The 24654-nt window shown below is 40.2% G+C and overlaps 1 protein-coding gene across 9 annotated transcripts in view; it reads left to right on the top strand.

Moving 5' to 3' along the window:
- The window catches only part of LOC140194079 (intersectin-2-like), a 229096-nt gene that overhangs the window by 92705 nt on the left and 111737 nt on the right, over positions 1-24654 (top strand). For 7 of the 9 annotated variants that reach the window (XM_072251490.1, XM_072251485.1, XM_072251486.1 and 4 more), the window contains 6 exons: positions 1172-1372; positions 4792-4888; positions 6924-7060; positions 11167-11230; positions 15139-15276; positions 24504-24595. In XM_072251490.1, the coding sequence (XP_072107591.1) occupies positions 1172-1372; positions 4792-4888; positions 6924-7060; positions 11167-11230; positions 15139-15276; positions 24504-24595 (729 nt within the window). The remainder of the gene's footprint in view (positions 1-1171; positions 1373-4791; positions 4889-6923; positions 7061-11166; positions 11231-15138; positions 15277-24503; positions 24596-24654) is intronic. The other 2 variants (XM_072251489.1, XM_072251493.1) reach the window with 1 other exon arrangement.

The raw sequence follows: 24654 nt of genomic DNA, 5'->3' as shown, positions 1-24654 counted from the left end.
TATGACGTCGAGTTGTTAGCTCGATACTCTGGATTCGAACTCGGGACCTCTCGGCCCGCAGTCCAGCGCTGATGCCATTATGCCACCAGCCGGTGTCTGCACTTGTTAGCCACTTTCAGTTCATTCTTGATTGCGGCACAGAAAAAATAATTCCGTCTATTAAATCCATGCCGACTCCTCGCAGAACAATACCATTCATATCGCTCCTTGCCTCCCTTGTTCTCTCTCACATGCCTATTAAATTCTGTGGGTTTTTTTTTGCTACGTATCTACAGTTCTCTTAAGGGCAAATTTACAGTGATCAAATAAACGAAACAACTTGTCTTTGGGATGTGGGAAGAAATCCAGAACACCCACTGTGATAGAAACCAGAAAGTCATGGAGAGAATTTGCAAACACGATACAAACTGCACCTTAGGGCAGAATGGAGCTCAGATCTAAAAGTTGTGAGGCAGCTGTGTTAACTGCTGAACCGCCTTGCTGCATTAACCCAACAATCACATTTCTCATTTTCTTCAAATCTGTAAAATAAACACAAACCTCTACAAGCCTTGGTTTTCTCCAATTTTAGTCTCTTGTATATTTCTGAATTTCCCTTCTCCTTGGCATCCTTGCCTTCCACTAAATTGGCCTTGTTCTTGAATTTCCTGGGTAAGCTATATATGCACTTTCCTCCCTCTCTTCTCTTTTCTCTTTTAACACTGTCCCTTTCTTTCTTGGTGTCTCATTTTTTGATACCTCCCATATGAAATAACCGATACCTCCCATATGAAGTAGCCTTTGGACATTTGACTAAGTTAGTGACACCTTCTGAATGTTACAGACACAAAATGCTGGAGGAACTCAGCAGGCCTGGCAGGATCTATGGAAATGATCAAGCAGTCAACATTTCAGGCCGAGGCCCTTCATTAGGACACCTGACCTGCTGAGTCCCTCCGGCATTTTGTGTGTGTTGCTTCGATTTCCAGCGTCTGCAGATTTTCTCTTCCTTATGAATGTTGTTTTATTGTATTCCTTTGACAACCTTGAGCTTTGTACTTCTGATTTCAAAGTACTTCTTTATTAGCAACATATCACACTTCGGTTGCACTAAAGTATTATATGGAATTATTGTGTTTTACTGATTTAATTCATAAATTACAAGTTGTTTATATCTAAATTCCAAATGCAGGGATGGGAAGTATGCCAAATCTGTCCATCCCACCAAACATGCCTTCATTTGCTTCTTTGGCTCCAACGTCATCATTGGCATCAGCATCCACCTTGCCACCTTTGAATATGTCAGTTCCCCTGGTGCCTGCTGTTAGTTCGTCAGCGTTTTCAAGTAATACATCTGTCCTCATTCAACCTCTATCTGCACAAAGTTCTGCAAGTAAGTATAGCAAATTGTATAATATCATTGTTTTGATGGCATTAATCATAACAATGCATAGTTTCTTAACAATATTAGGTATATTTTGTCTATTTTTATATTGTCATTTGAGACCTTTTGTATTGAATTTTTGAGAAAATGAGGTGAAGCACATTATCTGTTAGAAATAAATGACCTGCTTACAAGCACAAGTGTGTGTGCTAACTGATGACGTTTCACTTTCGGTTATTAACTGATCCCCATCAAATCTGGCCTGGAGGCTGGGGGAGAAACACTCTAAATGAATGTGTAACTCAATGTAAACTGTAAACCATCCAGGGCATTCCTGATAAACTAAGATTGCTGCTGCCACGCCACTTGCTGCTTCAAAGTCCATCATTTCGTAAAATTCTAACCCATCCTGTTTTAGTACTTGAAATGAAGTGGTTTTGACTGCCAGTCTTCCCCAAGGATCAGTCCTGGGACCTCTGTTACTGTACTGTACATATATAGGAATGATTTGGACGAAAGTATAACTGGGCTGGTTGGTAAATTGCAGATGGCACAAAAGCTGAGGGAGTTGTGGATAATGAGGAGGATTGTCAGGGAGTTCATTCGGGTATGGTCATTTAGAAATATGGGCAGAGATTTAGTACGTGGAGTTTAATCTGGATAATTGTGAGTTGTTGCTCTTTAGGAGATCAAATGTAAGAGGAAGGTATACAGTAACAGGCAGTGCCCATAAGAGCAACAAGATCTTGGGGTGAAAGTCTGTGGATAGGGTACTAAATGAGGCATATGGCATACTTGCCTTCATTGCTGATGGTGTTGAGTATAAAAGTTTGGAAGGCATGTTGCAGCTGTATGAGTCTGTAGTCAGGCACATTTGGAGTATTTCTTGCAGTTCACGTCGGCACAGTACAGGAAGGGTGTAGATGATTTGGAGAGAGTTCAGAAGAAGTTTGGCAGGATGTTCCTGGATTGGTGAGTATGCATTCTTGGAGAGGAGAGGTTGGGCAAATCTTCTATGATGCATCAGAGACTGAGGAGTGACTTGAAAGTAATATATAAAATTGAGAGGCACAGATAGGGCAGATAGTCAGTCATTTCTCCCTGTTGTGGAAATGTTAAATATGACAGGGCAGAGCTTTAAGGTGAATGGGGGAATGTTTGTAGGAGATTTACAGGGCAGGTTTTTGTTTTGCACAAAGGGTGTTGAGTACCAAGAATGCACTGCCAACTGAAGTGGTGGAATCTGTTGCAATGACAGTGTTTAAGAGGCATATAAGCAGAGAATGGAGGGATATTAACCACAGGCGAGCAGATAGGATTAGTTTGGATTGGCATCATGTTGGGGCCTGTTCCTACGTTAGACTGTTGTATGAAATTTAAACAAGGATTTTGTGTCATTCTTAGCAGGATAGAGCATGGGAGGAAGACAGACTAGCATTTATAACCATATCATTATTCACCTTTTATTTCCAGAATTTTCTTTTCTTGATACTACGAGCAATCATTTTGCAAATTTGTTGTCTGGATCATTCTGATTTTGTTTTCCTTTGCCCCTTAACCACATTTGTCTATTTCTTATTAGAGGAAGATTATTTCCCCTTACAAAATCTTTAGACCATATATTAATTTTTAGGTCTTAGCTGAGTTATAGCAATACACTAGTAAATAAAGCAAATTATTCGACTGCATTCTCATTTTTGAAATGTGTATGAAAAAAGTTTTAATTTATGTATTTTATATACCTGAGGAAAAACAATAAAAAGTGTACAAAGTGCACTTGATATAAAGAGCACGTTGCAATTTTCTGTTCCTAACAAGTACAGATTTTGTTGTATTTGTTATGTTTTGTTTTTACATGGAGTTCTAGAGCAGTCCATTGAAACATACTTATGTTGATGTGACCCATTTCATTGGTATGAACCATGTGTATCAGATGAAGATTGAGATCTCAGAGAATGTAATTGTTTCTTTTATTGTAGTTCAGATGGTAGGGAGACACAAGACTGCAGATAATGGAATCTGGAACAACAAACAATCTGTTGGTAGAACTCAGTGGGTTAAGCAGTATCTTTTGGGTGGGGGGGGTGAGAGGAATTGTTGACATTTTAGATTGAAACCCTGCATCAGGGCTGTCCTCCCATAGTTCTGTTGCAGTGTTTTGCATCAAGACTAATTTAATAATTACCTTTCCACCCACAGGTACTCTTGACCTGCTGAGTTCATCACCAGGTTGTTGGACAGAGGAGAAGTCAGTGATGAGGGGATTTGATAAGGAATATAAAAGTGAAGTTTGAGGAGGAACCAAGATTATCTTGCTTAATGGAGAATGTTGGTGTAATCTAGCTAAAAAATGTGCCTTCAATGGTATTCACTTCTTTAATGTGGTGAATTGGATTTTGTAATTGAAACTCGACGTACGATACTGTCCTTCCTTCCAAATTAATCAATAAGCTTCAAGACCTTGGTCTCAATATCTAACTCTAATGCACGCAAGTACAATTACAAAGAAAGCACAGCAGTGCCTCTACTTCCTTAGAAGTTTGCAAAGGTTCATCTACTTTTAAAACTTATATAGATGTGTGGTGGATAGTGCATTGACCGGTTGTGTGATATAAATGAAGTTATTATGCAGCTACTGCTTGCTATGGTCATAGTGTTGCGGTTTTATAGAGCTGGGATTGCTGATGAGAAACAGATTTTTTAAATTATTCGTGGAGTCTGAGTATTACTGGCAAAGCTGAAATATATTACCCATTCCAAAATGAATTGATAAAGTTTTTTGGAAGACAGCTAAGAGAGAGTATTCAGTCTGGAGGTACATATTTAGCTGACTAGATGGGAATGGCAGATTTCCTTTCCAAGTAAACATTAATCAAACAGGTAGGCTTCAATGACAATTTGGTAATATCTTAATCAGTTGCTGTTTCTAGCGTTTTGCTTAATTATCTGAATTTTAAATCTGTTTTAAACTTGTTTTTCCAGATGGTTAATCTGGCACAATCCTTTGTTTATCCAGTAACAAACATGCCGTTTTTTAATAGTTATTCAAAGGTTGTTTAAAATGCATTCAGTGTAGTAGCAATGCAGCACAAATCCCCACACCCATCATACTTTAATACCTGATTTGACTCTAGCCATCTAATCTTACATTCATTATAACAGAGTGACTTAATATCTAACCAGTTTGTTGTGAAGCCTTGAATTAAACTATATTAAAATAATTGTTATACATTTTCAAAATTGTGAGCTGCCATATTATTTCTTGTCAGTGCCAGGTTAAATCAATGGTGGTTGTCCATATTATCATAATGAGCAGCATCTTTTTGTCCATAGGAAACTTTAAAAATAAAACATGTAAGAGGAAGGGAACCCATTGTTGTACTTCGTCCTTTCCTTTGTTTCTAATGTCATGGTGTTCCTGTTTGCAGCACTTCCTCATACCGGACCACTGAGACATACGATAGCAGGATATGCAGGCACTGGTCTTCAAAAGGCACAGTCATTGATTGATCTTGGCTCCAGCAGGTACAGGCGGAGGTTCATAAACATTATCTTTGTGTACTTAGTTGGATTACCAAAATTGGAAGTTACAGAATTACCCACCTGTCAATTTCAAGCCTGATTTTGTTTTATTGTTTGTGTTTTATAAACATGTTAATACAGCGCACATTCTAATTTTTGTGGTAACTAAATTGCCCAGAAACAAGCACTTTGCATTGGAAATATAACTTGTTTAAGTTTTATGTTTGCTAATCCACAGAGGCCTGTTGTAATTTTGTCCTCGTTGACAATTTTCTGGAAATGTGATTCTTTTCTATTGTATAACAAAAATCATAAGCAGATCTGGAAGTGTGTTAAAGAAAATTGTCAAATGAAACAATTGCAAATTCCTCATTAAATCTGTTTCTCACTGAATAAGTAGAAGCACTTTATGATGCTCAGCAGATGGTGCTGGTAATGAACAAGTGCTTAATTTCTTTTTCAACTCATCTTTCAGGGATGCCTATTTCATGAGATTCATTAGCAAGCTGTTAATTAACACATTTTAAATTGTGATTTCTCTATCAATTAGATTCTTCACTATATTACTGTGTTAGGTTGGTGTTTCCAAAGTGCTGCAAGGAATTTGATATTTAATGCTCTCCCACATTGGGCAGACAGAAGTTTTGTTTCATTTTGTAAAAACATTTTGATCATTTTGATACACCATTTTCACCATTCATTAATGTGAAAAAGGATTTGTTATTGTTCTTTATAATGGGTATATTGTAGACTGAAAAGAGTGCTTTTTGATGAGATCAATTTGTCTTTGTTTTAAAAAAAGGATACATCATTGAAAAGTTATGCATTTTAAACATTAAAATAATAATAGATTAATAAATCAGACAGGGAAGTATAAAGTAACCAAATACTTTGTGTTTTTAATGCAGAATGATTTTAATCTATGCTAATATATTTAAACCACATTTTTGGACTGATGAATGAAGGTCTGTAAGAGTGTTCAGTTTGCTTTTAAGACTTATTTTATGCTGCTTAAATTTGAAAGCAGTGCTGAATAGGATGGGAGGAGTGAGTGAATACAAGTATTTCAACATTGTAGAGTGTTGTATGATATTTAACATCTAAAACCTACTTATGAGGGACTGGCAATGTTTTAACAAAAGGAGTGGTTTATTTCAGATATACTATTTATTTAATTTGTATTTTAATTAATCATCCTACTTATGAGGGACTGGCAATGTTTTCACAAAAGGAGTGGTTTATTTCAGATTATACTATTTATATAATTTGTATTTTAATTAATTTGCACTTAGTTTAAAAACAACAGGAATACACTGTATAAGCGGATCATTTTGTTGGATGAATAAAATACGTATATTTCCGTATAATTGCTGCACCATAGAAAATTGTTGACAATTGGGTGAGAATAGTATATTTCAGTTGCTCCAGGTTAGAAAGTGGAAAATCATCCAGGAATCCTACTTCTAACTTCTTTAAATCCTGTGAAGTGCAGGTGAAGGGATATTCATATTCACACTTCAAAAGTGGTCTTTTGTGTGTTGATTCCATTCTAATGTAAGTTGTACTTTTTGGAAAAGATGTAAACAGCAGTAATGTCAGAATCAGGTTTATTATCACTGGCATGTGGCATGAAATTTGTTAACTTAGCAGCAGCAGTTCAATGCAATATATAATCTAGCAGAGAAAATACTGTATGTGTGTGTGTATATATATATATATATATATATATATATATATATATAATAAAAAAAGTGAGGGAATGTCCAAAGATTCAATGTCTATTTAGGAATCGGATGGCAGCGGGAAAGAAGCTGTACCTGAATCGTTGAGTGTGCGCCTTCAGGCTTCTGGACCTCCTACCTGGTTGAAGAGGAGAAAATATATATATTTCCTTCAGTCTTTATAACACTGAAATTATTCTCAGTGTGTACATCATGTTCAGTAGTACTTACTGCATGTGCTTTAATCTTCACAAAGCAAATGTTTGCACCTGAATTTTTAAAGTTACAATTTCTGATTTTTGTCTTTCTTTTTGCAGCAGTTCATCATCATCCACTACATCTATTGCTTCTCCTAAAATTGTTTCCTCTGACTGGGGAGTTCCTCAGTCTAGCAGGCTCAAATATCGACAGGCCTTCAACAGCCTTGATAAATCCATGAGTGGTTACTTGTCAGGTTAGTGAATGCTTGTGGAAAAAAATACACTTTCTTTGGTGCATACTTGACATTGGTAATTTGATTGATCATACTTGTATAATACTTTGGTTATTTTCAGAACTAGTATGCAGACATCCCACTCTGCAAAAACTCATTGCAGGGAGGTAGCACCATCAATTTGCGGGAGACTCCCGGAACTTCCGGGAGAGGTGGGATGTCTGCAATAGAGTAGCTCCTTAGCAGCTAGCCAGCTAGTTTAAATAACGTTAGCTATGCTAATGAACGAAAGACACCTGTTAAACTCACCTCAACATGTCTTTTACAGTCTTAACCCACCATGGGCAATAGAAAAGCCACTGTTACAAACAGTGCAGCGAGCGACACTGTCATTAGTTTTGACTCCTATGAGGCAGGGGTACACTTTAGGATAGTCTGGGGTGACATACGTTTTATATTTTCTTCTCTTGGAACAGCCTCCCATCGCGCGCGCGTGCTCTCTCTCTCTCTCTCTCTCTCTCGTGCTCTTTTGCTCTCGCTAGCTCTCTCTCACGCTCTCTCTTGCTCTCGCTCGCTTGCTCTCAAAAAATTGATTTCCAGGATATTGTATATAATTTGCAGGCACCAGGGAGCCACTATTAATATGCGGGAGACTCCCGGAACTTCCGGGAGAGGTGGGGTGTCTGAGTTTGTCATTAGTATTACTAGGAATCAAACCTTGGAAAGGGATATCATCAGGGAGGCACACCACCCAGGTTAAGCTCTTTTCTCACTCCTGCCGTCAGGAAGAAGGTACAGGATCCTCAGGGCTCTCATCACCAGATTCAGGAACAATTATTACCCCTCAATCATCAGGCTCTTGAATCAATGGGTTCTCTTCTCTCACCCCCATTACTGAACTGTTCCCACAACCTAAGGACTCACTTTCAAAGGACTCTTCATCTCATGTTCTCTATATTTATTGTTTGTTTATTGATACTTGTTTTTTCTTTTGTATTTGCACAGTTTCTGTCCTTTACGCATTGGTTGTTTGTCCACCCTGTTGGGTGTGGTCTTTCGTTGAGTCTATATTGGTTCTTGGATTTACTGAGTATGCCTTCAAGAAAATTAATCTCAGGGTTGTATATGGTAACATATTTGTACTTCGATAATAAATTTACTTTGAATTTTGAGCTATGAGATTTGAAGAAAATTCTATGCTGCACTAACGGGGATTTTACCTGGGATTAAGTAGATTGTAGGGCGATTTCAGTAAATCTTTCAAGGTATCCAAGAAAGGATAGGAGAGATATTTCCACTGTTCAGAGTCCAGGATGATGGGCTAGCATTCAAAAATTAGATCTGGTACTTTTGATGTAAAATTTCAAATCCTCTTCTGAAAATTGCACTTTGGCCTAAGACAACTTTAATATAAAATGAGGTTAATTGATTTTTCAGGTTTGAGTTATTTCACTTTGAAAGATCTGTTCTGCTGTAATAATGAACTGGAGTTTATAACAACCAGTCACCCTGCTTTTTATAATTATGAATCATGAAATGCTTTGAGCAGCCGGTCCTTACCCCCAGATGCACTGGACCCTTTCCAGTTCGCTTATTGCTCAAATTGATCCACTGATGATGTAATAGCCTCTTCCCTCCACTCTTTCTTGCCCCACCAAGAAAATGGGGTCTCATATGCCACGCTGCTGTTAGTAGACTTCAGTTTGGCATTTAACACCAGCATACTCCAGAAAATGGTGGGAAACTGTCTTCGCTAGATTTCAACGCCTCCCTCTATAACTGGATCCTGGCTTCTTAACAGAAAGGCCGGTCGGCCTGTGTGGGCAGCAATGTCTCTAGTCCCATTACGCTGAGCATTGGCGCTCCCCGGGGCTGCGTGCTCAGCCTGCTGCTATTCACAGTGCTGTCACATGACAGTGTTGCAGGATTCAGCTTCAGCTGTGTCATCAAGTTTGCAGTGGTCGGCCTCATCAACAACAATGATGAGTCAGGGTACAGGGAGGAGGTGGAGCGGCTGGTGGACTGGTGTAAGGACAACATCCTAAGTTTGAACGTGGAGAAGACCAAGGAAATCATTGTGGACTTCACGAAGGTGCATTTGAACTATCTTCCCCTGCGAATACTTGGCTCCTCCTAGGAATTCACATCACAGATGACCTCACCTGGTCCCTCAATATCGCCTCCCTGAATAAGGAGGCACAGCTGCACTTCAACTTCCCAAGAAGATTGAGGTGAGCAAGGCTCCCCTCCCTCCCCCCCAATCTAAACTGAATTTTATAGGAACACCATTGAAAGTATCTTGACAAGTTGCACCTCTGTCTGGTATGGGAGCAGCTGAGCATCGGACCGGAAGTCCCTACACAGGACTGTGAGAATGGCTAGGAGGATCATAGGAGTCTCCCTACCATTCATCAGTGAGATTTATCAGGAGTGCTGCATATGCAGGGCCTTTAGTACTATCAAAGATCCATCCACCATCCAGCATCCTCTTTGGCTTTCTACTAGCGGGCTGGCGCTCCAATACATAAAAACAAGATTGGTAGGTGTGGAAAACAGTTTCTTTCTTCCCTCAGGCCGTTAGGCTTCTGACCTCCTGCATCATATTCGAAGTGATCAGTTAATCTGGCCTGTATTTTTTTTAACACTTTGTTTATTGAACTGAATTGACTTTATTACTTACATCCTTCATATACATGAGGACATGTAATTCATCTATAGATTTTATCATTGCTTTCATAAGTTATTGTGTGTTATATGTATGTTATGTGTACTATGTTAGTGTGGGCACGTGGCCAAGTGGTTAAGGCATTGGACTAGCTACCTGAAGGTCGCGAGTTCGAGGCGCAGCCGAGGGAATGTGTTGTGTCCTTGAGCAAGGCACTTAATCACACAGTGCTCTGCGACGACACTGGTGCCAAGCTGTATGGGTCCTAATGCCCTTCCTTTGGACAACATTGGTGTCCTGGAGAGGGGAGACTTGCAGCATGGGCAACTGCTGATCTTCCATATAACCTTGCCCAGGCCTGCGCCCTGGAGAATGAAGACTTTCCAGGCGCAGATCCATGGTCTCGCAAGACTTTACTTTATGTGTACTACTATGCTTTACACTCTGGTTCAGAGAAACGTCTCATTTGATGGTATAATATAGTTAAATGACAATAAACTTGATTTAACTTGTAATATTCTCCTACAGCCTCCATTTTCCTCGCACATTCCAAAGGTGCACCCTTTAGTAGGTTTATTGGTTATTGTAAATTGTCCTCATGGTAAATAGGTGGGTTGCTGGGCAGTGTGGCTTGTTGGGTGGAAATACCTGTTCTGTAGTGTACCTCTAATAATAAAATGTGTTATAATTGGAATAACTTAAACATTTAAAATGCATTTAAGGATTTGTACAACTTTGATCAATGACTAAACTTATTTTTTTTAAACATATGAACTTGCTTTCCCTGGGCCTCCTAAATTTTTGCCCACCAATCCTTATTGAATTAGTGGGATACTGGAATCCTGCACACCTGCACCGGATTTGACTTGGCACATCTTGCAAGAGACAAACCCCAGTGTAATTCTTGGAAATTCCAGTAAGACAGGGCTTTGATTTTAGTCACTCTGTAGAATCCAGGGGTGGTGCCATTACAAAATTTGGATTTCCAGATCTATCAGTAGGTCTGGACATCCATAGCTAGCAGTGCCTGCAAAGAAATTCTGGATCACCTGCCATTTAAATGGAGCAATGACTAGCTTCACTGAGAATCAAATAACATGATTACAGAACAGTAGCTATGGGTTATAATTAAAACAGAGGGTGACAGTGGAGAAAATCTGTGTAGGAGAGAAGTTACAACATTCAGATGTAACTAAACCACCTAAATTCAGAGTTTTACCATCTGTGTCTAGTCCTTTCCATTCCATTTAGATTGAGAAATAGTACTTCTTCAGCCTTGCTAAATGTGAAGATGCAACAGCAGTTGAAATTCTCAAGTAATTTTTATGTGCAAATGGTTATGACACTGTTAATTGAATAATTTTGCTCAGAAATGCTGCACTGTGGATGATGAGAGTACTCATTACTGAGGTAGTTGTAAGCAGAATATGCTAGCCTGCTAACGACTGGAATTCATTTTTAGGTCCTCAAGCCAAGAATGCACTTGTTCAGTCCAATTTGTCACACAGTCAACTAGCCACCATATGGTAAGTCTGCTATAATTAAACTCCTATTAAGCTCTCAGATTTCATACAAACTGCTGGTTGTAGAATTTTGCATGATTTAGCATTACATAAATTAATCTTTAAGTCATTTTAAAAGTTGTTTTCTTTAAAATGTTAAATATTGCATTTAAGTGATGTAGTAGTTGGGTAATTTGCTGACAACTATATTTCAGTTAAATAATTTAATTTAGTGATACAGCATGGAGTAGGCCCTTTGAACTACACCACCCTCCCACTCCCACAACCCCAATTAACCCTAAACTAATCACTGGACAATTTACAACAACCAATTAACCTACCCGTTACATCTTTGGACTGTGGGAGCACCCGGGGACAACTCAAGTATTCTACAGAGAGGACTCCTTACGGGGGGGGCGCCGGAATTGAACTCTGAATTCTGAATGCCCCTGAACCGTAATAGCATCCTGCCAACTGCTACGCCTGTATTTTGTTTAAAAAATATTTTGTTTTTGTTAAAGATATTTATCAGTAACTTAAGTGGGATAACACATTTAAAGCAAAAGAAAATCTTGCCAAATTGCTGAAAGCTGCAGTGGGAAATGAAAAAGGTTTTGAGATGTTTTTGAGAGATCTTTGAAAAGAGCAAATTATAACCACAATTATTTATATATGTTATTTTTTAATCATGAGGGACATTTTGGAGGTTTCTCTTAAGGTTAATAAGTGGAAGTAAGTTATATTGAGAAGTGTAATGTATAGTGAAAGACAGAATGGATTTAGGGAAAGAATTACAAAGCTAAAATCTGTGCCATAGAATAAAGAGAAGGTAGAAGAAATTACAATATAGGGACTTGATGAGCCTGTGCTCACATAAGTAAGAGGATCAAGATGTTGAAAGGTTAAAGGTCAATGATAAGTATTTAAAAAATAGTGGTACTGGGGCCATGACTCAGTAAAGACGAGGTTCAAATGGGAGATACAGATGATCTGGAGGATGCAGGATAAAACGTGGGCAGTTAGAGTTTTGGATGAGTTGGAGAAATAGATTAGAAAATATCAGTCAGGAAATAAGTTTTGTCTGCAGGTGACGAACAATGGATTGTACCTTCATTGGCAGATAGGTTCAAGCCCTCTGCTGGTCGAGGTCAACCAGGGCAATACAATATGGAGAGCAAGCTGTTGCTCATGTAGCAGGCTCTCCCTCTCCACGCAGCTGATGAATCCAAAGGAATGGCAGCAACCGATACAGTTTGACACCAGTGGCGTCACAGGACTTGCCAGTCAGTGTTGAACTGAATGTAGGACTGCCTTTTAGGGACTCCAGCGCTGGAATTTTTCTCTGGGTTTATTCCCAAAGTCTTCCCCATGAGTGGGTATAGCTGCAAAGCAGCAGAGGTTTGAGATCAGTGTTTCCTTCTCTTAGATGAGCTGCCAACCACAGCTGACAAGCCCCATCTGCCCAAAGTGACTCGTTTTAAGGCACCAGTAACCCGCCTTTCCCCCTTCTCCTGTCAGTAGAAATGGTTCCACTGGGTTTGGTAGCTAAGGCACATGTGAAGATCAGGAGCTTGATTTGGTGCTCAGAGGCTATTTGAGGCACATGCCAATGGGAGCATTTGATAGGTAGTGGAGGCCTATGCCATTATCTCCCCCAAGTATGACAACCATACGGGATGGTCACAACAAAGTTGTGATGTTAAAATATTGGAAATAAGCAGGCTTTATGTTGGAGAGGAGTCCCAGTCAAAATAACATGCTGGTTCAACTTGAAATAATTGCTTGCCTGGGGAAATAAATCAGTGGCAAGGATAATGGATTTTGCCTCGGGGACTCAAGGTGATGGCTTCTGTCTTCCCTGTGTTCAACTTTTTAGGAGGTTGTCATTCATATCAAACCAAAAGCAATGGATGTTTTAAAAGCTACAGGGTTAGGTCGATATTTACATGCAAATTGAATGTCAGGAAAATTGCTCTGCATGTTAAAGAGTGAAGACTAAGAAGAAATACAGTCAAATGGAAGTGCAAACTAGGATTTGTGTTTTGGGAGCACCACATGGATGAAGTAAATTAAATGCTGAATACCCTGACCTTGGGTAACTTGTCCTTTTTATCTTTCAGTATCAGAATTGGCCATTTCTGCCTGGCATTATTTTGTCTTAGTTCTCCTATTCTGGCTTGCTAGTCTACAGACACAATCTTCCCATGAGCAACATAAACTACTGACAAAATTATAATGGGCATTTTATTGCCACCAAATCAGCTGGCCATACCTCATCAGAGATGCTTGGTGTTATACCTGTCCCTCCTGCGCCTTCTCTGCTTTTGAAAACCAACTTGTGTCTGTTTCCCAGTTCTGAACTTTGCTAGAACTTGAAACATTAACTGTTTCTCTTTCCACAGATGCACCCTAACCTCCTTCATGCTTCCAGCATTTTCTAATTTTTTTAAATTTTAGATTTCCAACAAAAACTCAAGATTTTTTTCTTGATTTGCAACATATTTTAAATCCACTTTAGGTATTATTATATGATACCTAGTACAGTTCGCCACCCACACCCCTGCACTACATATATTGTAAAAAGCAGTTATGTTTGTGGAGGTGAGGGAGGTGGATATTGTCTGAGTTCAGACCAGGATGATATTCCTGGAGTCCATTGACTTAAGGAGGCGGCGGGTGGGGTGTGGGGGCATGCAGAGAAGAGGGGGAGTTGATGGTTCCTGAAAGATATCATTAACACAATAGCTGAATGGTTATAAGAAAATATGCTAAATAAGTTAGGATCAGACTGTTCCCAGAGAGAGAGAGAGAGAGAGAGAGACAGACAGACAGACAGACACAGACAGGCAAAGATGGACATCAAGTGCTGCTGGCAGATCATCAATTTCGTGCAAGACGCCTTTTAGTCTGCCTGAAACTTATTGGTCTGCCAGCACATTGAGATATTTAGAAACATAGAAAACCTACAGCACAATACAGGCCCTTTGGCCCCCAAAGCTGTGTCGAACATGTCCTTACCTTAGAAATTACCTAGGGTTACTCATAGCTCTCTCTTTTTCTAAACTCCATGTATCTATCCAGGAGTCTTCTAAAAGACCCCATCGTATCCGCCTCCACCACTGTCGCCGGCAGCCCATTCCACGCACTCACCACTCTCTGTGTTTATATAAAAAAAAAGCTCAACCCTGACATCTCCTCTGTATCTACTTCCAGTCACCTTAAAACTGTGCCGCCTCGTACTAGCCATTTCAGCCCTGGGAAAAAGCCTCTGACTATCCACACGATCAATGCCTCTCATCATCTTACACACCTCTAACAGGTCACCTCTCATCCTCTGTCACTGCAAAGAGAAAAAGCTGAGTTCACTCATCCTGTTCTCATAAAGCATGCCCCCCCCCCCAGTGCAGGCAACATCCTTGTAATCTCCTCTGCACCCTTTCTATGGTTTTCATATCCTTCCTGTAGATGAATGCTGCCGACTGACACATTCTGAGCTGCAGGAGCACTTACTGGGTGACACACTGAAGCTTTGTGCAGCCACCACAAGGGCTCCTGGAGAAGGACTATAACACAGGGTTCTTCTCCTGAAGAGGGAGGGGCCAGGTTGGGTGAGGAAGCCCCTCAATTATTGTAGTAGTGCACCCCTCAGGGAGCCAAATGGTGGCAACAGACCTATTGGTTTTTAGGAATGTAGTAAAACTCTATTTAATATATTGAATGTGAATGTAAGAATGAAAAGGATTTGCACAGGTACTTTTATAAATAATTTTTATTATGAATAAAGTTTATTTTGATATAGAAAATAAGTTAAGTGTACCTCCCTTATTGTAAAATCAGTGATATTCCACATATTCTGAGAATTAACGGTTGTCCATTAGCCAACATAAAAGTATGTCTTAATCCTCTTCGTCTATCACACCATTAAATTTCAGGAACCTGGCAGATGTTGATCAGGATGGAAAGCTCAGAGCAGAAGAGTTTATTTTAGCTATGCATTTAATTGACATGGCTAAGTCCGGTCAGCCGCTTCCCATCACTCTGCCACTAGAACTGACACCTCCTTCATTTAGGTATGTGATTTTCTCTGAATGCTTGCGTGGTCGTGCTGTATTTTAGTTTACACTCCATTTCGTTCCCTAAGTGTTAAGCTGTGCTAGGTATTGAATGTGAACAGTGTTTGTACTTCATTCAAGAATCCTTAATTGTCTAGGAATCCAGAAAAATCTAGCTAATGAAAAAGTAGTCTTTCATCATTTAGAGAAAAGGACATGAATAAAGTTTGGTAGAACATAGACTCGACATGACTTAAGCAGCACTGATGGGTTTATATTGTCAATTTAAAATAATGAATATGCAAAGAGTAGTGAATCTATAAATAGCAGAGTAATGAGTGTGATGAAGCATTTATTTTCTGTTGTTATGAGGAAGTTATATACTTCCTCCTGCTCAATTAAACTTGTTTTTTTGTATCACTAACATCTTGGAAATGATCATAGCACCAGCTTTTAAAAGAAAAGTCAAATATTACTGATGATTATACATGATTTCAATATAAAACCCGATATAATATATAATGTTTAATACAACTATAGAAGTCCAGAGGTCTATTTTGAAATTATCGTCAGATATAGCACATTAATTCATGAACTGAAATTGATCTGTATCTATTTCTGAAATATTTGTTTGCGGCAGATATAGCAATATATTTATTTATAGCATGTGTGTGTGCATATTTGTATGCACATGCACATGCCCTACAACAGCCAAAGTCTGCAGAAGAACTGCAGCAAGTTCTCCAAGATGCTTGGAACAACCTATCAGCCAATTTTCTTATAAAACTGCAAAGGGCGGTCACACCAAATATTGATTTGATTTAGATTTTTACTGCTTATTGCTCTTAATAGTAATTTCTTGATATTAAGAAACTTTTGATTTCAGTATTTTTGAAAGCATCTTCACTTTGCAGAATTTTTTTACATGTGCCTGAGACTTTTGCATAGTACTGTGTGTGTGTGTGTGTGTGTGTGTGTGTGTGTGTGTGTGTGTGTGTGTGTGTGTGTGTGTATGTATGTGAGAGAGAGAGAGAGAGAGAGAGACATATGTAGCAATATATAGGGCAATGTGTGGATATAGATACAGTGGCATGCAAAAGTTTGAGCAGCCCTGGTCAAAATTTCTGTTACTGTGAATAGCTAAGCGAGGAAAAGATGACCTGATTTCCAAAAGGCATAAAGTTAAAGATAACACTTTTCTTTAATATTTTAAGCAAGATTACTTTTTTATTTCCATCTTTTCCAGTTTCAAAATAACACAAAAGAAAAAGGGCCCGAAGCAAAAGTTTGGGCACCCTGCATGGTCAGTACTTAGTAACACCCCCTTTGGCAAGTATTACAGCTTGTAAACGTTTTCTGTAGCCAGCTAAGGGTCTTTCAATTCTTGTTTGAGGGATTTTTGCCCATTCTTCCTTGTAAAAGGCTTCTGGTTCTGTGAAATTCTTGGGTCATCTTGCATGCACTGCTCTTTTGAGGTCTATCCACAGATTTTCGATGATGTTTAGGTCAGGGGACTGTGAGGTCCATGACAAAGCCTTCAGCTTACACCTCTTGAGGTAGTCCATTGTGGATTTTGAGGTGTGTTTAGGATCATTATGCTGTTGTAGAAGCCATCCTCTTTTCATCTTCAGCTTTTTTACAGACGGTGTGATGTTTGCTTCCAGAATTTGCCGGTATTTAATTGAATTCATTCTTCCCTCTACCAGTGAAATGTTCCCCATGCCACTGGCTGCAACACAAGCCCAAGGCGTGATCGATCCACCCCCGTGCTTAACAGTTGGAGAGGGGTTCTTTTCATGAAATTCTGCACCCTTTTTTCTCCAAACATACCTTTGATCATTGCGGTCAAAAAGTTCTATTTTAACTTCATTAGTCCACAGGACTTCTTTCCAAAATGCATCAGGCTTGTTTGGATGTTCCTTTGCAAACTTCTGACGCTGAATTTTGTGGTGAGGACACAGGAAAGGTTTTATTCTGATGACTCTTCCATGAAGGTCATATTTGTGCAGGTGTCGCTGCACAGTAGAACAGTGCACCATCACTCCAGAGTCTGCTGAATCTTCCTGAAGGTCTTTTACAGTCAAACGGGGGTTTTGATTTGCCTTTCTCGCAATTCTACAAGCAGTTCTCTCGGAAAGTTTTCTTGGTCTTCCAGACCTCAACTTGACCTCCACCGTTCCTGTTAACTGCCATCTCTTAATTACATTATGAACTGAGGAAACGGCTACCTGAAAATGCTTTGTTATCTTCTTATAGCCTTCTGCTTTGTGGGAATCATTTATTTTAATTTTCAGAGTGCTAGGCAGCTGCTTAGAGGAGCCCACGGCTGCTGATTGTTGGGACAAGGTTTGAGAAGTCAGGGTATTTATAAAGCTTTGAAATTTGCATCATCTGGCCTTTTCTAACGATGATTGTGAACAAGCCATAGCCCTAACAGGCTATTTAAGGTCTGAGACCTTGGTAAAAGTTATTTGAGAGCTCAAATCTCTTGGGGTGCCCAAACTTTTGCATAGTGCTCCTTTCCTTTTTTTTCTCTAAAATTGTACAAAACAAAAATAATACACCAATCTTGCTAAAAATGTTGAAAAGACTGTTTCATCTTTAACTTTATGACTTTTGGAGATCAGTTCATCCTCTACTCACTTAATTATTCACAGTAACAGAAATTTTGACCGGGGTGCCCAAACATTTGCATGCCACTGTATATACAGTGCCTATAAAAAGTATCCACCATCCTCCCCCCCCCCCCCCCCCCCCCGGAAGTGTTCATGTTTTATTGTTTTACAACATTGAATCACAGTGGATATAATTTGTTTTTTTTTGACACTGATCAACAGCAAAAGACACTTGCATGTCAAAGTGAAAACCAATCTCTACAAAGTGATCTAAATTATTTACAAATATAAAACACAAATGATTGATTGCATAAGTATTCACCCCCCTTTAATATGACTCACCAAATTATCACTGGTGCAGCCAGTTGGTTTCAGAAGTCACATAATTAGTTAAATGGAGATCACCTGTGTGCAGTCAAGGTGTTTCAAATGATTGTAGTAAAAATACACTTGTACCTGGAAGGTCCAGTACCTGGAAGAGTCAGTATCTTGGCAAAATCTACACCATGAAGACAAAAGAACACTCCAAGCAACTCCGCGAAAAGGTTATTGAAAAGCACAAGTCAGGAGATGGATACAAGAAAATTTCCAAGTCACTGGATATCCCTTGGAGTACAGTTAAGTCAGTCATCAAAAAATGTAAAGAATATGGCACAGCTGTAAATCTGCCTGGTGCAGGCCATCCTCAAAAACTGACTGACTGTTCAAGAAGGGGACTAGTGAGAGAGGCCATCAAGAGACTTATGACAAATTTGGAGGAGTTACAAGCTTCAGTCGGTGAGATGGGAGAGACTGCGCATACAACAACTGTTGCCCAGGTGCTTCACCAGTCACAGCTTCATGTGAGAGTGGCAAAGAGAAAAAAAACTCACATGAAATCTCAGCTAGAGTTTGCCAGAATGCATGTGGGAGACTCTGAAGTCAGCTGGCAGAAGGTTCTATGGTCTGATGAAACTAAAATTGAACTTTTTGTCCATCAGACTAAATGCTATGCTTGGCATAAGCCAAACACTGCACATCATCAAAAACATTCCATCCCTACCATGAAGCATGGTGGTGGCTGCATCATGCTGTGGGGATGCTTCACTGCAGCAGGCCCTGGAAGGTTTGTGAAGGTAGAGGGTAAAATGAATGCAGCAAAATACGGGGAAGACCTGGGGGAAATCCTGATGCAGTCTGCAAGAGAACTGCAACTTTGGAGAAGATTTGTTTTCCAGCAAGACAATGATCCCAGGCATAAAACCAAAACTACACAGCAATGGCTTAAAAACAACAAAGTTAATGCTGTGGAGTGGCCAAATCAGAGTCCAGACCATAATCCAATTGAGAATTTGTGGCTGCACTTGAAAAGGGCTGTTCACTCACAATCCCCATGCAACCTGACAGAGTTTGAGCAGTTTTGTAAAGAAGAATGGGGACAAGTCTTTTCTGTTGTTCGGTGTCAAAAAGGCCAAATTAAATCCACTGTGGTAAAATGTTGCAAAACATGAAAACTTCCAAGGAGTGAATACTCTTTATAGGCACTGTATATTTAAGACCATATGACATTAAAGCAGAATTAGGCCCATCGCGGCTGCTCCATCACTGCATCATGGCTGATTTATTATCCTTCACAACCCTTTATATAGTTATTGTGATTCAGTGCAGAATAGGCCCTTCTGAACACACTACTCAGCAATCCCTCGATTTAATTCTAGCCTAATAATGGGACAATTTACAATGACCAATTAATCTACCAACCTTTACATCTTTGGACTGTGAGAGGAAACCAGAGCACCCAGAAGAAACCCATGTGGGCATGGAGAGAACATACAGACTTCTTACAGGCAACGGCACCCTGCCTTCGCCCCATAACCTTTGATGCCCTGACTAATCAATAACCTATCAACTTGCACTTTAAATATAGTCAATGACCTGTCCTCAACAGTCGTCTGTGGCACTGAATTCCACAGATTCACCACTCTCTGGCTGAAGAATTTCCTCCTCATCTCTGCCCTAAGTGGATGTCCCTCTAGTTTGTGGCTGTGCCCTCTGGCCTTAGACTCACTCACTATAGGACACATTCTCTCCACATCACTCTATCTAAGCCTTTCAATATTCAATAGGTTTAAATTATATCTCTCCTTATTCTTCTGAATTATAGTGAGTACAGGCCCACAGCCACCAAACATTCCTCATACATTAAACCTTTCATTTCCAGAATAATTCTCACGGATCTCCTCTGGACCCACTCCAATGCCAGCATATCTTTTATTAGATAAGGGGCCCAAAACAGGAAAACAGATTATTATCTGAATGGTGGCCAATTAGGAAAAGGGGAGGTGCAACGAGACCTGGGTGTCATTATACACCAGTCATTGAAAGTGGGCATGCAGGTACAGCAGACGGTGAAAAAGGCGAATGGTATGCTGGCATTCATAGCAAGATGATTCGAGTACAGGAGCAGGGAGGTACTACTGCAGTTGTACAAGGACTTGGTGAGACCACACCTGGAGTATTGTGTGCACTTTTGGTCCCCTAATCTGAGGAAAGACATTCTTGCCATAGACGGAGTACAAAGAAGGTTCACCAGATTGATTCCTGGGATGGCAGGGCTTTCATATGATGAAAGACTGGATCGACTAGGTTTATACTCGCTGGAATTTAGAAGATTGAGGGGGCATCTTATTGAAATGTATAAAATTCTAAAGGAATTGCACAGGCTAGATGCAGGAAGATTGTTCCCGATTTTGGGGAAGTCCAGAACGAGGGGTCACAGTTTAAGGATAAAGGACCGAGATGAGGGAAAACTTTTTCACACAGAGAGTGGTGAATCTGTGGAATTCTCTGCCACAGAAAACAATTGAGGCCAGTTCATTGGCTATATTTAAGAGGGAGTTAGATATGGCCCTTGTGGCTAAAGGGATCAGAGGGTATGGAGAGAAGGCAGGTACAGGGTTCTGAGTTGGATGATCAGCCATGATCATACTGAATGGCGGGGCAGGCTCGAAGGGCCGAATGGCCTACTCCTGCACCTATTTTCTGTGTTAAAACTGCTCACAGTACTCCAATAAGAGCTAGTAAGAGATTTGAAAGTGGGAGGGGGAGAGGGAGATCTGAAATGAAAGGAGAAGACAGGAGGGGAAGGGATGGAACCAAGAGCTGGACAGTTGATTGGCAAAATGGATATGAGTGGATCATGGGACAGGAGGCCTAAGGAGAAAGAAAAGAGGGAGGGGGGGAATAGCCCAGAGGATGAGCAAGGGGTATAGTGAGAGGGACAGAGGGAGAAAAAGGAGAGAGAGAAAAAGAATGTGTGTATATAAATACAAACCCCATTTCCAGAAAAGTTGGGTTATTTTCCAAAGTGCAGTAAAAACAAAAATCTGTGATATGTTAATTCACATGAACCTTTATTTAACTGACAAAAGTACAAAGAAAAGATTTTCAATAGTTTTACTGACCAACTTAATTGTATTTTGTAAACATACACAAATTTAGAATTTGATGACTGCAACACACGCAACAAAAGTTGGGACAGAGTTAAAATGAGATTGAAAAGTGCACAGAATATTCAAGTATCAGTTCAAAAGGAACATTTCTCAACGCAAGATTGCAGAGAACTTGGGTCTTTCAACACCTACTGTACATAATATTGTGAAAAGATTCAGAGACACCTCAGTGCTTAAAGGGCAAGGTCGGAAACCACTGTTGAATGCGCGTGATCTTCGAACCCTCAGGCGGCACTGCCTAAGAAACCGTCATGCTCCTGTGACAATTATAGCCAACTGGGCTGGGGAGTACTTCGGAAAACCATTATCACTCAACACAGTCTGTTGCTGCATCCAGAAATGCAACTTGAAACTGTATTATGCAAGGAGGAAGCCATGCATCAACCCTATGCAGAAATGCCAGCGAGTTCTCTGAGCCCGAGCTCATCTCAGATGGATCGAAAGACTGTGGAACCATGTGCTGTGGTCAGATGAGTCCACATTTCAGCTAGTTTTCGGAAAAAACGGGCGTCGAGTTCTCTGTGCCAAAGATGAAAACGACCATCCAGATTGTTATCAGTGAAAGGTGCAAAAGCCAGCATCTGTGATGGTATGGGGGTGCATTAGTGCCCATGGCATGGATGAGTTGCATGTATGTGAAGGTACCATTGACTCTGAGGCGTATATTAGGATTTTAGAGAGACAAATGTTGCCGTCAAGGCGACGTCTCTTCCCGGGACATCCATGCTTATTTCAGCAGGGCAATGCCAGACCACATTCTGCACGGGCTATAGCAGCGTGGCTTTGTAGGCACAGAGTGTGTGTGCTTGACTGGCCTGCTGCCAGTCCAGATCTATCTCCTATTGAAAATTTATGGCACATCATGAAGAGGAGAATCAGACAACGGAGACCTCGGACTGTTGAGCAGCTGAAGTCTTATATCAAGCAAGAATGGTCAAAATTTCCAATTGCAAGTCTACTACAATTAGTATCCTCAGTTCCAAAACAATTAAGAAGTGTTATTACAAGGAAAGGTGATGGAACACAATGGTAAACATGCCTCTGTCCCAACTTTTGTTGAGTGTGTTGCAGCCATCAAATTCTAAATTTGTGTATGTTTACAAAATACAATTAAGTTGGTCAGTAAAACTATTGAAAACCTTTTCTTTGTACTTTTGTCAGTTAAATAAAGGTTCACGTGAATTAACATATCAAAGATTTTTGTTTTTATTGCATTTTGGAAAATATCCCAACTTCTCTGGAAATGGGGTTTGTAAAGAACGGATGGGATACGAGGGGGAGGTGGGGCATTAGCAGAAGTTTGAGAAGTCAATGTTCATGCCATCAAGTTGGAGGCTACCCAGATGGAATATAAGGTGTTGTTCCTCCAACCTGAGTGTGGCTTCATCTTTACAGTAGAGGAGGCCGTGTTGTTCCTCCACATTCAGATTGGAGAAGCAACACCTTATATTCCGTCTGGGTAGCCTCCAACCTGATGGCATGAACATTGACTTCTCAAACTTCCGCTAATTCCCCACCTCCCCCTCGTACTCCATCTGTTATTTATTTATTTACACACATTCTTTTTCTCTCTCTCCCTTTTCTCTCTCTGTCCCCCTCACTATCCTCGCCCATCCTCTTGGGCTTTCTCTCCCCCCCCCCCAACTTTTCTTTCTCCCTAGGCATCCTGTCCCATGATCCTCTCATATCCATTTTGCCAATCAACTGTCCAGCTCTTGGTTTCATCCCTCCCCCTCCTGTCTTCTCCTATCATTTCGAATCTCCCCTCCCCCTCCCACTTTCAAATCTCTTACTAGCTCTTCTTTCAGTTAGTTCTGACGAAGGGTCTCGGCCCGAAACGTCAACTGTACCTCTTCCTAGAGATGCTGCCTGGCCTGCTGCGTTCACCAGCAACTTTTATGTATGTTGCTTGACATTCCAGCATCTGCAGATTTCCTCATGTCACAGTACTCCAAATGTGGTCTGACCAATGCCTTATAAAGCCTCGGCATTAAATCCTTCCTCTTGTATTCTAGTCCTCTCGAAATAAATGCTAACATTGCATTTGCCTTCCTTACCACAGACTTGTACTGCAAGTTAGCCTTTAGGAAATCCTGCATGAGAACTTGCAAGTCCGTTTGCACCTCTGATTTCTCAATATGCTCTCTATTTAGAAAATAGTCTATACCATCATTCCTTTTACCAAAGTGTGTGGCCATGCACTTCCCTACACTATATTCCATCTGCCACTTCTTTACTTCTGTTTAAAACCTTCTGCAGAATCCCTGGTTCCTCAACACTACCAGTCTGTCCACCTATTTTGTATCATCTGTGAACTTGGCCACAAAGCAATCAATTCTGGCATCCAAATCATTAATATATAATGTGAAAAGAAGCATTCCCAATGTTGACCCCTGTGGAACACCACTAATCACAAGCAGCCAACCAGAATTGGCCCCCTTTATTCCCACTCTTTGCCTCCTGCCAGTCAGCCAATCTTCTATCCATGCTAGTTTCTTTCCTGTGATACCATGGGCACTTATCTTGTTCAGCATCCTCATGTGCTGCACCAGATCAAGGCATTCTGAATATCCAAGTATGCAACATCAATCCTCTGCTTTATCTATCCTGCCTGTTATTTCCTCAAAGAATTCCAAAGGATTTGTCGGACAAGATTTCCACTTAAGGAAACAATGCTGATTTCAACCTATTTTATCATGTGCCTTCAAGTACCCCAAAATATCATCCTTAATAATGGACTCCAATATCTTCCCAGCCACTGAAATCAGGCTAACTGGCCTAGAATTTCTTTTCTTTTACCTCCTTCCCTTCTTAAAGAATGTGACGTGAAGGTCAGGACATGAAGGGATACGAGGAGAAGACAGGAGATTGGGGCTGAGAGGAAAATTGGATCAGCCATGGTGAAATGGTGGAGCAGACTTGATGGGTCACATGGCGTAATTCTGCTCCTATATCTTATATTTTATGGAATTTTTGTGGAAGCAATTTTATTTGCAGTGAAATAGGTCTGATGGACCTTTGAAAGAACACAAATCTTGTTTATATCAATGCATATGTGATTGGCGAAAGATCATGGTTCTAATGTTTTCTTCGTGCTTGGCAAAAAATCATCTTTCTAGTGTTTTGTTTTCCTTTTTAGATCAAGCAAATGGGGTGAAGGAATAAATGGAACACAACCTCAATATCAGGAAATAGCAGAGGAAAATCAGGAAGCCCAGAAAAAGTCACCTGGTAAATTGATTGGTCTACATGCACCTTGCCTCTCTTGCATGAATAGATTGTATAATATT

Source organism: Mobula birostris, chromosome 2 (assembly GCF_030028105.1).
Source record: "Mobula birostris isolate sMobBir1 chromosome 2, sMobBir1.hap1, whole genome shotgun sequence".
Taxonomy (NCBI): domain Eukaryota; kingdom Metazoa; phylum Chordata; class Chondrichthyes; order Myliobatiformes; family Myliobatidae; genus Mobula; species Mobula birostris.
Note: the sequence above shows the minus strand (reverse complement) of the source record. Positions and strands in the feature narration are given on the sequence as shown.